General features: G+C 39.7%; 1 protein-coding gene and 1 non-coding gene across 4 annotated transcripts in view; both read left to right on the forward strand.

The window, feature by feature from the left end:
* Positions 1–7,756, forward strand: part of EIF5 (eukaryotic translation initiation factor 5) — an 8,537-nt gene extending 781 nt beyond the window's left edge. The window contains exons 1-11 of one of the 3 annotated variants that reach the window (XM_023518851.1): positions 56–80; positions 918–1,197; positions 1,307–1,388; positions 1,677–1,849; positions 2,133–2,244; positions 2,993–3,135; positions 3,367–3,525; positions 3,933–4,094; positions 4,390–4,554; positions 5,064–5,198; positions 5,577–7,756. In XM_023518851.1, coding sequence (XP_023374619.1) covers positions 1,126–1,197; positions 1,307–1,388; positions 1,677–1,849; positions 2,133–2,244; positions 2,993–3,135; positions 3,367–3,525; positions 3,933–4,094; positions 4,390–4,554; positions 5,064–5,198; positions 5,577–5,666 — 1,293 coding nt within the window. In that variant the 5' untranslated portion in view covers positions 56–80; positions 918–1,125 and the 3' untranslated portion in view covers positions 5,667–7,756. Of the gene's footprint in view, positions 1–55; positions 81–129; positions 432–917; positions 1,198–1,306; positions 1,389–1,676; positions 1,850–2,132; positions 2,245–2,992; positions 3,136–3,366; positions 3,526–3,932; positions 4,095–4,389; positions 4,555–5,063; positions 5,199–5,576 lie in introns of those variants that run through there. The other 2 variants (XM_012811085.2, XM_003799333.3) reach the window with 2 other exon arrangements.
* On the forward strand, positions 2,574–2,698 carry LOC111728315. The gene has a single exon (XR_002775650.1). It is a non-coding gene; the product is annotated as a small nucleolar RNA SNORA28 (small nucleolar RNA).
* Positions 7,757–16,526: the final 8,770 nt, after the last annotated feature.

Consider the following 16,526-nt stretch of genomic DNA (forward strand, 5'->3'; position numbering starts at 1 on the left):
CCCCTCTCCTGCCCGGCGGGAGCGCGCGCCGCGCGTGGCCGCGCCGCCGTGGGCTGAGTCAGGCCTTAATTGCTGCATTTGTGAGTCATCGCGCGCTCTGGGGGCGGGGGCGGGGGCAGCCCGAGCCCCGGCGCCCCTCGGCGGGGTTTCGCTTCCTCCGCTCTGCTCGGGGCCGCCGACGCTGGGGCGACGCGCCGGGAATGTGCCCCCGCGCCCCGGCCGCTCGCAGGGCCGCCGCGACGGCCTTTCCGGCGCTTACCCGGACGCCTGGGAGCCGTGGTAGCCATGGGAACGAGGGCGAAGGTTAACCGGTGTTTGAACAGCGAAGAAAAGGGAGAATAGGTCGAGGTTGGGTCTTGGAGTTCTCTGTGCTCACTTAACGTACGTTCCAACAAGGCAGACGTTCCGACTTACGGAAGTGCCGGTTTGAAGTAAGCCATGTTGCTGAAGCAACAATTTGTTAAGAGCAATCCCTTAATTTCCTTTTTAAAAAAGTAATGGCTAATGAGGGAGGGAGGTGTGTTTGAGAAATTTTTAGTTAACGCAGGCTTGGCTTGGGTTGGGGGAGGAAAGGGCTTATATTGACTTCTACCTGTTAAAATATGGTCACTCCACGGAAGCAAACAGTGGACGTGCTGATTACCTTCGGTCTGATATAGATCCACAGCAGCTGAGGCGGCATAGTTGAGTTTTTCTTAAGGCATTTACCAGTGTCCCGGATGAATCTAAATGAAGGGCTTTTATATATCTACAGGTGTGTCCTGTTATGTGAGAATGTTAGCTGGTTTACATGTGAATTGGATGTTTTAAACATAGAATTAATTAGCATAACTTACTGGGATGTTAAGCATTGTGTTTGCACTTAGGAATGTTAAATCTATGGGAATTTTTGAATGTTTTTCTAATTTCTCTTTCAGAGCTGTTGCGCAGCCATTGGTACCTGTATTGGGGAAACATAGCATACAAGCAAGAAGCTTACAGCCTCAGTGGCGAAAATTTTTTCATGTCAGAGACCGAGAACTCTTGCAGTCGTTTATGTCATCCCTTCTTCTCCAGACAGAAGATACCAAAAAGTTGCAATCAAAGATCTCTTCATCTTATTGATAAAGCCAGTAATAAGCCAAAATGTCTGTCAACGTCAACCGCAGCGTGTCAGACCAGTTCTATCGCTACAAGATGCCCCGTCTGATTGCCAAGGTAATGCTGATCCCGTTTTCATGGGAAATTGATAGCTCTCTGTAGACTTTTTTTTAAAGGTTGCATGTTTTAGGGAAGACTACAAAGTTAAAATTCTTATTTCCTTTAGGTTGAGGGCAAAGGAAATGGAATCAAGACAGTTATAGTCAACATGGTTGACGTTGCAAAGGCGCTTAATCGGCCTCCAACGTGTAAGTAAAGCTTGGAGAAATCTGGAAGGGCCTCTGGTGAATGTAGTCCTGTTAGTCCTTGAGCTATAAAACTGGGCTTAATTGTATGCTGGTTAGCTTAAGGGCTGAGTGTGGAACTTTCCACTGAAAACTAAAATGTATGGATTACCTTAAGTTTTTGAGACTACCAGGGCGAGACATTTGTTTAATCTGACAATAAAACACAGGGGTGCTTGTATAAATGTGGATGGATAACCAATGAGTAGTTAGTTAACTGTAATAATACAGATTTTTCTTTTATTCAAATAGATCCCACCAAATATTTTGGTTGTGAGCTGGGAGCACAGACCCAGTTTGATGTAAAGAATGACCGTTACATTGTCAATGGATCTCATGAGGCGAATAAGCTGCAAGACATGTTGGATGGATTCATTAAAAAATTTGTTCTCTGTCCTGAGTGTGAGAATCCTGAAACAGATCTGGTGAGTGCCTTTTATGTTTTTTGGAAAAGAAAAATCCATACATGCTGTGTTATCAATTCTGTGATATCATGAAATTATGTTCTTAAGAAGTCAGAATAGATGTAAAATCTCAAGTTATGGAGATAATGCCATTTTTTTCTTTTCTTTTTTTTTTTTTTAGAAGTAAGGTACTGTGTGAAAAAATTTCTTTATAAAGCTGGCATTTTAGATGACTTCTGAGGGTTACGTTTTCACAGAATTTTCATCTTATGAATGATACACTTGTTTTTACTTTTTTTGGCAGCATGTCAATCCAAAGAAGCAAACAATAGGTAATTCTTGTAAAGCCTGTGGCTATCGAGGCATGCTTGACACACATCATAAACTCTGCACATTCATTCTCAAAAACCCACCTGGTAAGTCTTCACAAATGAACTCCGAGATTTTAACATAAAACTAGTTGTGGGAAACAAAAAACGAAAGGTCTTATAAAACCAGAATATAAGGGCCTTTGAATCTTTGTGCCATATTTTATCAAATTTGAGGCTTCTTTGAAAAAATGTACCGTGTTCACTATTAAAGGTAAAAAAGAGACTGCCTACCTTATCATGCCATCAATTTTAAGTCAGGTAATTTTAGAATGGACAAAATTACTATAAAATTGTGATGGGAAACCAGCAAAAAATCTAGTACTCTTGTGAATGGGGCTTGCCTCATTAAATTTCATGTGGCCTTAGAGCCTTGCAAGCAACACTCTGTGGCAGATGGTCAAAAGTGTCTGACACAATTTGAGCTTGCTATAGCAAGAAAGTCTAACCTATTCCGGTGTTCTCTCTTTGTGGGATAAGCCGTTATATAGACTTTAACAGTGGTCTAGCTATTAACTTAAGCTGGGTTGAAATGTGGTCTTAATTTAAGTTCTTGAAGGATGGTGAAGGGATCATGAGGGCTACCTTTTTTTGTCACTCCATTCTTAGCCTGAGTGTACCTGTGAAGTATGATGGATGAGTTTGATCCATGAGAAACCCCCTACAATTATAGATTGTGGTGTTTTATGTTTTCTGAGGGAATTGATAGCAAAAGGGCAGAATTTTAAAAACTGCATGATGGGCACTGACATAATGAAAGGTATGGAACTAATACTTTCGTTTTGTTCTTTTATAGAGAATAGTGACAGTAGTACAGGAAAGAAAGAAAAGGAAAAGAAAAATAGAAAGGGTAAAGACAAGGAAAATGGCTCTGTATCCAGCAGTGAGACACCACCACCACCAACACCAAATGAAATTAGTCCTCCTCCTCATGCTGTGGTGAGTGGGGTTGATGGCTTAGTAGGCACTAAAATTATGTAAAATACATGGAATTTGGTTGAAGTGGATAGTGTGATGTTACAGCAGTATTTTGGATTCCAAGTGTTAGTTGCTTGAATTAAATTGAACTCCAGTGTTTTGGTGGGAAACAAAGTTGATAACTATTAACTTAAAATCTTTACTATTTTTTCTATTAAGGTCTTTGATAAAGCATTTTGTTTTTGTAAATAGGAAGAAGAGGAGGATGATGATTGGGGGGAGGATACAACTGAGGAAGCTCAAAGGCGCAGAATGGATGAAATCAGTGACCATGCAAAAGTTCTGACACTGAGTGATGATTTGGAAAGAACCATTGAAGAGCGTGTTAATATCCTGTTTGATTTCGTCAAGGTAAAAACATTTGCTTGATCTGTAAATTAGCTTCAGCTTAATCTTGGGCCTTTTATGGTTTTCAGGCAGGTAATTGTTAGATAACTTTCATGGTATCATTTGAATAATGCAAGGCGTCTTTTCTGTTGATTATTCTTTGAGAGTGGTTCCAGATACCATATCTAGCAATTGTGTATTGTTTAGAAATGAAATTGAAAGGCCTAGTGCAGTTGCTCACACCTATAGTCTGAGCTAATTTGGAGGAGGCTAAGGCAGGAAGATTGCTTGAACCCCAGAAGTTGGAGTAAAACTATGATGAAGACATTTTAAAATCTTTATGAGAAACAGGTTCTTGCGAGCAAGGGATTACTTTCATCTCAAGCCTAGCAAAGTGTGCCTCCATTTCACTGGATTGTTTTCCTTTGCAGAAAAAGAAAGAAGAGGGTATTATTGACTCATCTGACAAAGAAATTGTTGCTGAAGCAGAAAGACTAGATGTAAAAGCCATGGGCCCTCTTGTTCTGACTGAAGTTCTTTTTAATGAGAAAATAAGAGAGCAAATAAAGAAATACAGGCGCCATTTCCTACGAGTAAGCAAATTGTTTAGATTCATAAATGAGATTACAGCTGTGTGACCATCATTTTAACCACTTTCATTTGTTTTTTTAACCATTCGTATTTGTTTGTTGTCCTGAAAGTGGAGATAATTCACCCACCTTTTACAAGCCTGTGAGCATTTGAAAATGCTGTACATGGGCCCTTACAGTCAAGTATATGGACTTTATCCATTGAATTTCTGTTTTAATAGAGCAATTACTTGAATACTAGAATTGTCAGCATAAAACACCTAAAAAAGCCTATTAATGCCAAGATGTCTATTTACAGTTTTGTCACAACAACAAAAAAGCTCAACGGTACCTTCTTCATGGTTTGGAGTGTGTGGTAGCAATGCATCAAGCTCAGCTTATCTCCAAGATTCCTCATATCTTGAAGGAGATGTATGACGCAGACCTTTTAGAAGAGGAGGTCATCATCAGCTGGTCAGAAAAGGTGGGGAATACATAGTAGGCTCTTGAAGTTCAAAAATATTAAGATGAGCTTTTGATATTTTGGAGGAAGAAGTGATTTCTCTTTTTTTTTTGTTTTGGAAGAAGAGATTTGTTTTTTTTTTGTTTGTTTGTTTTTGCAGTTTTTGGCCGAGGCTGGGTTTGAACCCACCACCTCAGGCATATGGGGCCAGCACCCTACCCTTTGAGCCACAGGTGCCACCCTAAGAAGTGATTTCTTAATTATCTGATCTCATTGCTGTATTAAAACGTCCCTGGGTGTTTGACTGATGTAATTTGCAGGTGATTCCCATCGTGTCAACTTTGTAGTCACACAGCAGAAACTGCTTTTGAATGTGATTTTTTGATGTGTTATTTGCTGAATATTTATTTCTATTCTGTTGGGATTCAAGATTTAAGATGTGACCTAGTCCCCTCAGAGTTCAGAAGGGGGGATTGTATAAATCCAAAGTAAAGTCCTTAAACTAATAATTGTACTGAACATTTTTTTAGGCCTCTAAGAAGTATGTCTCAAAAGAACTTGCCAAAGAGATTCGTGTCAAAGCGGAACCATTTATAAAATGGTTGAAGGAGGCAGAAGAAGAATCTTCTGGTGGTGAAGAAGAAGATGAAGATGAGAACATTGAGGTAAACACTGGGGAAAGAGTTGGCCATGTATATTTGAGATTATGAAAGGTTTGTGAGCAGTAATATAAAATGGCAATTTGGGGTTATTTCAGATATAAGTTGCAATAAAATTCAGCTTCTCAGTAATTTGAAAACTTATAATAGGGTGATGGAAATTGCTCCTACTCCTGACATAATGGTCTATAAAAATTGACAAGATACTGTTAGACTGCAAAGACCATGTCAGATTTATAAATTACTGTACTAACAAAAATTTTGTGAAGAATGATAACTGCATGTAGGCAGTTTTCTATTTCTGACCACAACTTATATTGATTTGTTTTATAAATAGGTTTATTGGAACGAAAGTTTATAATCAATAAAATCATTTTTTGCCAGGTGGTGTATTCGAAGACTGCCAGTGTACCGAAAGTCGAAACTGTGAAGTCTGATAACAAGGATGATGACATTGATATTGATGCCATTTAAAGGGATGGATGCAACCTAGCTTAACAGTGTAATGCTGCAAATTTTTCTCATTTATCAGCCAGAAGTGCAACATGTATGTGCAAAAAGCTAAAATGGCTTAACATCATGCTACACTTTGTACTAAAAATCTGTTACTGTGAGTGGTCTGTAATTAAGCCCAATGAGACATCTAGGGAGTCCATACACACATCAGTGAGCAGATGTAGTTTGCTTATTTATAGCATGTTTTTTTTTTTTTTTTTAAACTAGTGGTGGACACATTTGGATCACATTTATACAGTTACAAAAATATTTGAGTTTGGTCATTCCTCCGATTTTGGCTCTGAATGACTTAAACTAGAGTAGTAGACTTCTTTTTAAGATGTTGCACCATCATTTAACTGATAGCATTCTTGGGGCATGTTAGATACTATTAGGTACTGAGACTGTAAGGAGGTCTTCAGCAGAATGTAAAACAAACTTACTTGTAATTATTCAGCCATTAAGAAATACAGTACTTAATTTTCTTCTAGTCCTTTAAATTGACATCTGGTAATGTACATTCTGAAGTACTCTGATCAAGTGACAGTGCAACATCTTATTGAGAAGTTAAAATGTTCTGAGCGTCCTATAAATAATTCTAAGAGTAGGACTTGAAACTTGGAATTGTGTTTTTTCAATTTGTGTACACTTGCCCCAAATTGTTGTCTTTGAAGTCATTGTGCATTGCACGTTGGATGAGCCAGGGAAATTATTACATTAACAAATAAGCAGTTTATGTGTATGTAGTGGTTGCTTTGTACTGAGATGAAAACTCATTTTGGGGTGTGATTAAATATTAAACTATGATTTTACTTGGGGGAAACAGGAAAAGGTGCACTTAATCTCTAGTAAAAACTAAGCATAATTTTTCAGCTTTTACCCTTATGGTTTAAATTATAATTTCAAGATGTTTAGGCTTTATCTTTTGTTCAGTGTGGATTTCTTTTCCCTTTATGGTTCATTCTTTAATGCCTTTTATACTTGGACATGTAGCTTATGCTTTTTAGATTTTGGTTGCTATCTTGCCAAAATAAGTGTTAACTGTTTTAAATTTGCTTTTTTTTTTTTCCCCCCCAAATGTCATATTTAAAAAGAAAGCTAAAAGCATACTTCTAAGTCAGAGCCTCTCTTTTGTTGTAAGACTTAGGATAATTTTTACTTCACATTGAATTCAGCCAGGTTCTCAAGAAATCTGAAGATGGCCACTGAGTGCAGGGGATGGGTCTGACCCAGCCATCTAGGGCTTTACATTTGTACTTGAAAGAGTTGATGATAACTTGTGAAATCAGCTAATTTAAACTCAGTAGGGGTTCTGATTATATTTCAGTAAACACCTTCACAGTGAAAACTTCATTTTAATTCCTTTCCACAATAAGTGCACAGTGGAAATTGAGAGTACCTATGGTTTTTGTTGGGAGCACTGGCTTATTCACATACTGTTTCTTTGTAACCCCATCTCACAGATTGAGACTTTAATATTAAACAAATATATGTACAATTTTTTTGCATTGAAATTATATAAACATTGGATGTAATCTTGTTAGCTTGGTATTTTAAGGAATTGAAACCTAGCAGTCTTACTGGAGAGGTAAGAATTGATCTCCAGCTGCCTTCTGATTCCGATGAGAGTGGAGCAGGAACCATGTTACCTAGAGGAGGGATGTGCTTTGACACACCAAAGAGAAAACATTTTTGCAAACTCACATGTTGCCTAGGTTTCAAATTTTTGCTGCAAGGCTGATTTACTTTCATTAACTGAAATTCTGGTGATCTAAGCTAAGTTGCATTCAGCATAGTCAGTGTCGAGCTAATGAGGTTTTGTTGCAAAGCTTTTATTTTTAATCTGAAGGAAAACACGTTTAGGGCTCCTAAACACTAAAGAAAAAATTTTGGCTTTAGACCAGTGTTCAGTCTGGTGCCAAACTTCCAATGAAGTTCAAATTCATACAACCTGAACTTTATTCACAGGTTATCCTAATAGAGTAATTCTTAACTTTGCTCTATTGAACTGTCTTAAAATTTCCTGTTTCAAACAGCTAAGTTACTTGATTAAAACAATGTTTAAAATTATATTTTGTCTCTGCTTCAATATTAAAATTACCTAAGTTCTCATTTTATAATGATCAGAGCATTGAAATTTGCCCTATTTTGTAGCTGCTGCTTTGGATTCGTGCTGGACATTTCCTTCTGTAGTTAATACTTGCCAGCCCTACTCAAACAGGGTGCAGCTCATTTCATTAGGTCACTGGCTTTCTTTAAATCCTGTGGTCTTGTTCTGTGAACTGAAAATCTTCCTCAGTTATATAGTTCTGCTAGACTAGTACTTAATAGGGAATTCAGATTTCAATAACTGAATTTAATATCTCTAGTGTAGACTGAGGGAATGGGGAAGATAACTTTCTCTAAGCAAGTCCATTCTGAAGTTGACAAACTTAAGGTACTAGGTTGGGTCCTAAAGTTTAGGGGAGGGGCAGAAGGTGTTTTCTGTAATGAGTTGCTTCCTACCTGGGGAGGAGGCAAATTGGGATTGAGCCCTAGCTGTTAATTCCAATGTATCATGCATGGATTCCAAACATTTGACTTGGAGATAAATTTAAATGAAACCTGGCTGTCCCCAAAGAGCAGATTACTGAATTGAATCTTTTCCATTTTCTCTTATGTCAGTCCTCAGACTGGTCATGTGTAATGTAGGTAGTGTTGTACCAGGGTTACTTACCTAGTCTGATTCCTATACCCAGCTACTTATGTCCCTCTTGCACTGCTGAGATGCATCTAAAGCCAAAGAGTTTTGTTCATATTCATTTTAGAACTTACTTTTAATAACAAAATCACCAAACCATAATTTAAGTTATTTGAAATTTCTTAACAGGTCTGCAAACTGCTTACAAGTCAACTATTTTTCTAACTATCACAACTCTTATCTACTAGTATCCCAGAGTAATGGGAAAGTTGGCCCTGTTCCTGCGTTGTTTTGGGGATTCTTAACATTTCAGTTTTCTTTTTCTTTTTCTTTTTCACTGAGACGGCCTCAGTGTGTCGCACTTGGTAAGAGTGCCATAGCATCATAACTCACAGTACCTTCAAACTCTTAGGCTTAAGCGATTCTCTTGCTTCAGGTGTCCACCACAACACCCAGCTATATTTTTGTTGCAGTTGCTATTGTTGCTTAGCTGGCCTAGACTGGGTTCAAGTCTGCCACCCTCAGTGCATGTGGCCAGTGCTATAACCACTGTTCTATAGGTGCCGAGCCTACATTTAATTTTTACTGACCAGACTTGCACAGCAGTCTTAGTACCAGGAACAAACTGCACTGATGCAGTGCTTGTATGATCCCTCCTTCCTGAGGGGACTGGGAGTCATTTTTTCATCTCTGTCTTTGGTATGCTATATGGACCTTGGCTCATAATGATGCTTCATAGGTAGAGTGACAGGCATATGACTTGCCAAAGGCTGCCTTGCAGACTTGTTCATTGGTGTGACCTGAGAGCCTTTGTCAGGTCAGGTCAGGATTGGAGCAGAGTAGATGGCTGGCCCAAGATAACAGCAAACCCACATGGGGTCTGGACCCCATGGCTTCCACCACCCCACTGCAAACCTATATGAGGGCTAGACCATGGGTTTGACCTTTATATGGCCCTTGGCCCTCAGGTCTCTATTGCTTTCACAGAAGACTTAGGTAAAGGTAAGCAACTGGCAGAAGACAGGAGCCATCTGAAGGGACCATCTCCAAGCTGGAAAAGTTGAGTCCCAGAAAGGAGCAGGGTGCCATCTGCTTGTTCACTGCATTGGAACCTTTAGCTTCTGCTCCCTTCCAGGCCTTGGGGAAGCTCACACTTGACTCCAGGTTTGCTTCTTTGGGGATCCCAGGCCAAGGCAGACAAATGACAGCAGTAGAACTTCACAGGGAGGAGCTTTGAGGGGCAGCACAGAAGAGGCAACATTCATAATGGCTCTCGTGGGTGGGCAGGAGTTTTGAGAGGGAAGTGGGGAGCACACCTGGGAAGGGAAAGCTCAGCTAGTGGCTGCCTTGTGGGTGGTGGGGAGGTAATAACAGGTACTCAAGGACAAACAGCTGTATCACCTGTGCCAGGGAGGTGTTAAGAGGCTGTGGAAATTGAAAGAGGAGAGGCAAGTGTTGTGTGGCTGACAAAGCAGCAGCCATGGGAGGTGGACTGGTCAGACAAGAAGCTACACTTCAGCCTGAGAAGGTCCAATCCCCTACTAGCGGCCTTGGCTATCTCAAGGGCGCACGATGTCCGAGGTGGGAGAGATTAACAGGTCCAGGTCCCTGTCCCACAGGCAGCAGAATCTCTGAGCCTCCAGGAACTATTAAACTGTCCCTGTTGAGCCCAGGATCTCCCATAGGGATCTATTTAAAGGCTAGTCTTTGGAAGGGGTCCCCAGAGTTTCAGCTTCTGAATGACCACAGGCTTTCCTGTTCTGGCCTCCAGATCAGGCACAGACCCTTGGTAGTTACAGATTGGGGGCCTCAGGTCTGACCACAGTCTTTGTCAGTCTAGTTCTTTTGATGACAAAATAAAAAGTAACCCTAAGTCACAGAGCCAGTTGGGAGAAGGAGGCAGTTTTTCCAAAGACAGGGTAATGGAATCACTGAACTTGAGTGCACAAACGTGGCCTGGTGAGAACCCTGAGACATCACTAGCTATGTGGACATGCTGTACCCAACCATACCCTATGATTTCAACTATATGACATTCTGGAAAAGGCAAAACTGGAAACAGTAAAAGTGGTGGACAGGAGGGGTTTAGGGCTAGAGAGGAAAAGAGAAACAACAGGGAGGATTTTCAGGGCAGGGGAACTGTTCTGTATGATGCTATGATGATAGATGTGTATACATTTGTATAGACCGGTAAGATACACCAAGATGAACCCTAATGTAGCTATGGAAGGTGACAAATGTAACAAATGTACCACTCTGGTGGAGGATGTTCATGGTGGGGCCTAGGGAGTATTTGGGAACTTAACCTTCCGCTTAATTTTGCTGTGAACTTGAAATTTTTCTTTAAAAAACAAAAGAGGGCAGCACATGTGGCTCAAAGGAGTAGGGTGCCGGCCCCATATGCTGGAGGTAGCAGGTTCAAACCCGGCCCTGGCCAAAAATTGCAAAAAGGAAAGATCAAGTTGGGGTTGTTTTTGTTTTTTTTGTTTTGTTTTTTTAAAGAATAGTAGAAAACCCAAGCATTTTTAAAAAGCAGGAAAACTTGGAAGAGTGAGGTACAGTAACAGGTTCAAATAGATTTAAAAATCCAAATGAAACTAAATGGAATTGGCTGGGCACAGTGGCTCAGGTCTGTAAGCCTGGCACTTTGGGAGGCCCAAGCAGGAGCATTACTTGAGACCAAGAGTTGGAGACCAGCGTGAAGAAGAACAGCAGCATGTGTCTACCAAAACCAGAAAAAATTAGCCAGACTTGGTAGGATGTGCCTTTAGTCCTAGTTACTTGGGAGGCTGAGGCAAGAGGATTGCTTAAGCACTAAGAGTTTGAGATGGGAGTGAGCTATGACACCACTGCACACTAACCTAAGTGATGGAATGAGACCTTGTCTACAAAAAGAAAATAATTTTAAGATGTAAAGGAATAAACCTATTAGATAAAATACAAAATGTAAGTTTGGGTTTTTAAGTCTAGCAATATATACTACCCCAAGAACATCACTAAACTATAATGACAAAGCTGAAAATAAAAGATGAATAAAAAAGTAAAACTATCCAAAATTACAGCTCTTTGAATCTGATGCAAAATAGATTTTAATGAAATGTGAAAGTTGTCAGCTTCAAAAGGGAATCTTGTGTTAAAGAAACAAAACACCTTAAATAGAGTAGGGGAAGGCTTCAAAGGAAGGTTCTCATGCTTGTATGCCCAATAATAAAATGATAACAAAAGACTGCAAAAACCACAACCTAGCAACAAAGGTCATCAAAACTGTCTACAAAAAAATACCTCTGTGAAGACATTTACCCAGCAACTTCCTGTCCAACTTGAACTGGCATAACCTTCGTTATGCTTTGTGGCCAGGGACGATTATCTTAATACATAATTCTTGTTTCACCTTCAAAGTCCTTTGTCTCCCTTTACCTCCCTAAATTGCACAGAGTTATGGTGCACATATTCCCATTGCAATGCCCCTATTCCCAAATAAATACCTCTTTCCTTTAGAGAGCCTTTCTTAGGCTGACATAAATGGGGTCAGAAACAAGACCTAAAGAAAAATAACGATTGCAAAAAGACTGGTGATTCTTGGAACCAGCGTGTAGTACTTACTTGGTGTTGGCTTTCATGGATCACATTTTCTTCTCTGTTGAGTCTTCTCCCTCTTTTGGGTAGGGTTTTTTTGGTAACTTTCAAGACCCAGTTTGCTCATAAGGCCACCTTAATAAAGGACCTTATATCCTACCTGGAATGATGAAAGACTTTGTCTTTTCTGGCAAGTCCTTTCTGGTGTAAAGATAGATGTCTCTCTGGATTGAATACTCTGGTTTCTATGGCATTTACATTCATTCTGTGAGGCATGTCATTTATGGTGAAATCACTACTGGTCTGTGCACATAATTTAATGTTTTTGATCTGTGTGTCTGGGTTAAACATTTTGTGAATGCTTCTGTGTTCTTTTGGTTTGACTCTTGTTTCAAAAAAATTTTCCAAGAGCAAAATTCTAAATGGTAGGTGCAGGATGGCTAATTAAAAGCCAGTAGGGTTCATGCTTCAGCAGCACATACACTAAAATGAAGAAGATTATCATGAAAAAAAAAAAAACAAGTATATACACACATACACACACAAAGGCCAGGCATGGTAGCTCACATCTCTCAGCACTTTGGGAACCTGAGGCAAGAACATTGCTTGAGATTGTTCAAGACCAATCTGGGCAGTGTAATGAGACCCCAAGACCCCCATCTCTACAAAAAAAATAGAAAAATTACCCTGTTGTGGTGGTATACATCTATAGGCTCAGCTACTCTGAAGGGTAAAGGAGGAGGATCACTATGATTTCAAACTGCACTGCAGCCTGGACAGCAGAAGAGACCCTGACCCTGTCTCTTAAAAAAAAATTAAAAGAAAAGGAGGAACAGGCTCGGCGCCTATAGCTCAACCGGCTAAGGCGCCAGCCACGTACACCAAGGTGGCGGGTTCGAATCCAGCCCGGACCCGCCAAACAATGACGGCTGCAACAAACAACAAAAAAATAGCCAGGCGTTGTGGTGGGCGCCTGTGGTCCCAGCTACTTGGGAGGCGGAGGCAGGAGACTCGCTTGAGCCCAGGAGTTGGAGGTTGCTGTGAGCTGTGATGCCACGGCACACTACCCAGGGGGACAGCTTGAGGCTCTGTCTCAAAAAAAAAAAAAAAAAAAAGGAACAGGAGAAAAAAGGGAAAGAGGGGAGAATAAGATCTAATACTTCTTATGGCATGTCAACCAAGAAAAAAAACTTTCAAAAGTTGCATGGTAACCAACAATCTAGAGATCTTTTAGAAATGTAAATCTAGGGTTTTTTGACAATTAATTGAAAGATTAACAGTCTAAAAGGAAATAATAAGATAAATGTTTATAAAGTTTAGGCTCTCAGATCAAACAGGCAAAACTTGAGCTCACAGCAGTAATACAAGTTATCACTGTTTGGTATAAAAATTTTACTTTGCCAAATGGGCCAAAAGGAAAAGGCAAAAAAACAAAACAAAAATAAACAAAAATAAACCTGTAAATGCTTTCCCATCTGGAATAGTCAAGCATACCAGACCAACAAAGGATAGATTTGTTACAAGTTTAAGGCTACTTAGAGATTTTGTCTTATACATTTCAGGTAGCCCTATCTAAAATTTAAACATTGAAAATTTAACCATAAACTCACTTGAACTTGAGAAAAGGGGGAGGGAAAAGGGTAAAGAAGGTTGTTTTTTGGATGGCTTTGGAAATTGTTTTACCCAAAACTTTGGTCTACAGATTTTATTAAATTGCCTGTTGGGGCGAATAAAGTTTGGCAAATAAATAGTCATGTCACCAGGCTCCCAGTTTGGTCAGAAATGTAATTTGATCCAGCTGTCTTTTATAAACCAGTGAGCTTTTATTACTAACCCATGACTAAAATTCTAAAATGAAAGCTATTTTATATTTGTGGGTGTATATGTGTTTGCACATATGTGCATGTGTTATGTTACATCTTCATGGTAAAATCTGGTATAGTCAACTAGAAATCATTTAAATTCTATTCAGATTGGCTCATAAAAATATATAGTAACTCAAATGCCTTTTAGTTCACATGACTTCAGTAAGTCTTTAATAAATAAGCTGCTTTTAAAATTATTGCTAAAATAAAAACATAAATGTTTCTAAAATTATCAGCATATTGGGTAGTGCCTGTGGCTCAGTGGGTAGGGTGCGCCCCATATACCAAAGGTGGCGGGTTTGGGTTCCAACCTGGCCCCAGCCAAACTGCAACAAAAAATAGCTGGGCGTTGTGGTGGATGCCTGTAGCTCCCAGCCACTCGGGAGGCTGAGGCAAGATACTTGCCTAAGCCCAAGAACTGGAGGTTGCTGTGAGCTGTGACACCATGGCACTCCGAGGGCGACAGAATGAGACTGTCTCTTTAAAAAAAAAATAATCAGCATATGTTTTTGCCTGGGTTCATTGGTCAGGCTTTTTTTTTTTTTTTAACTTTTTCCTTTTTAAACTATCTGTTACTTATTAAAATTTTCTCAGAAGTATAACTCCTAACAGAACAATGCTGGCCCAGCACTTTGAGATGATAGCAAAAGACTATGGAACAGACAAAATTGAACTTACTAATGGACTCTAGTTAGACTTAGCCTCAAGAGCCACTCCCTTCATACCTCTCTTGTTGCTTATATATGGCTAAAAGGGTTTTGACACTGATTCCTAGTTGTCAATCATTCCCCTCAATGTGGGACTTAATCAGGAACCAGGGCAGGTCCATCTTGGCATCAAGGGACAATCAAAAGCTAATTACCGGTTGATTAATTAGTGATGATTTCAGAGAAAGATCTTGATCAAAAGGGAGAATTGGGAAAGTTGTCAGAATCAAAGTGGAGGAACTTATGTTAAAATAACAAAACAAGCCCTGACAGAGCCAGAGAAGGCTGTGAGGAGAGGGTTCTCATGCTACCACATCTGACTGCAAACTATCACAAAAGACTGCAAACCCACAAACAGTACAAAAGTCACTGAAGCCTTATACACAAGAAAATTGAGGACATCTGCCAGGCAACTGCCTGTCCCAACCTTGGAATAGCATCGCCCTTGTTATTGATCTTGGTAGCCAGGGATAATTATCTTAAAACAATTATGTAATCCTCCTCATTTTCCTTTAAAAACCTTTCTCTCCCTTTACCACCCTGAATGCTCACATAATTTACCATGGCATGCATAGTCCCATGGCAATGCCTTATTCCTGAATATCTTTTGCTTTTAGAGAGCCTCTCTTCATTATTTAGGTGGACAGAACAAAAGAAATGACAAGGAATAAAAGGATCAATACAAGGTAATGAAAGATTATATCAGAAATAACAGTTCTATCACTGAATGTGCCTGATGAAATACAAAGTATATAAAGGAAAAGTTAATAGAGGAGCCATAGTAAAATACCACTACACAAAAGCAGAACAGCTGAAATTAAAACCCGGACAACACCGGATCAGGTGAGCAACGGGGGCGACTGGAACTCTTACATACTAGTGATTGGTGTAATTGGTTCAAAGTATTTGAACTATATTAAACACTTTCAGAAAAGTTCTAACAGTTTCTTATAAAAACTGAACCAATACTTTTTCACTCCTTGAGAATTCCACACTTAAGGGAAGTGAAAGCAAATGCCCTTTAACTTGTGTGAGAATAGTCATCACAGCTTTTTTTTTGGTAATAACCCCAAACTATAAACATCCCAAGGACTCATTAACAAGAGAATGGATAAGCAAACTGTACCATACTTTTAAAACGGAATCCTAACAATAAAAAGGAATGACCTCCTAATGCACACAACAAAGTTTAAGAATCTCAAAAATGTACTAAATGACAGAAGCCTTGCAAAAAGGAATACTTAGGATTCCATTCATATGTGGATCATCATGAAAGTCTGACATACACAAAAATCAAGAAACATAAAATCTGCATGGACAGAAACAAATGAAGTCCTTCCAGCAACATCAATAAACTGAGCAAGTTGAAACTTACCCAGGTGAATCAGAAAGGATGCTGTCAGGCTGGGTGGGGTGGCTCACACCTGTAATCCCAGCACCCCGGGAGGCCAAGACCGGCAGATTGTTTGAGTTCAGGAGTTCCTGAGACTAGCCTGAGCAAGAGTGAGACCCTGTCTCCACTTAAAATAGAAAAATTAGCCTGGCATTTTGGCAGGCACCTGCAGTTCCAGCTACTCGGGAAGTTGAGGCATGAGGATTGCTTGAATCTAAGGGTTTGAGGTTGCTGTGAACTATGAAGACATCATAGTACTCAAACCCAGGGTGACAGAGTGAGACTCTGTTTCAAACAAACAAAAAATGATACTGTCAACTGAGTTTCTTGGAAGTGAAATAATGGACCATAACACAGTCAGTCTTAAAACTTTCATAGTGACCTGCATATAAAGTTCTAAAACACACTACATTGCCAGACGTGGTGGCTCATGCCTGTAATCCTAGTGCTCTGAGAGGCCAAGGCAGGTGAATTGCTTGAGCTCAGGAGTTCAAGACCAGCCTGAGCAAGAGCAAGACCCTGTTTCTACTAAAAAAAAAAAAAAAAGAGAGAGAGAGAGAGAGAGAAAGGAAAGAAAGAAAAAAAAAGAAAAGAAAAGAAAGACAAACTAGTTGGGCA

Source organism: Otolemur garnettii, unplaced genomic scaffold, assembly GCF_000181295.1.
Source record: "Otolemur garnettii isolate 467f Iridium unplaced genomic scaffold, OtoGar3 scaffold00149, whole genome shotgun sequence".
NCBI lineage: Eukaryota > Metazoa > Chordata > Mammalia > Primates > Galagidae > Otolemur > Otolemur garnettii.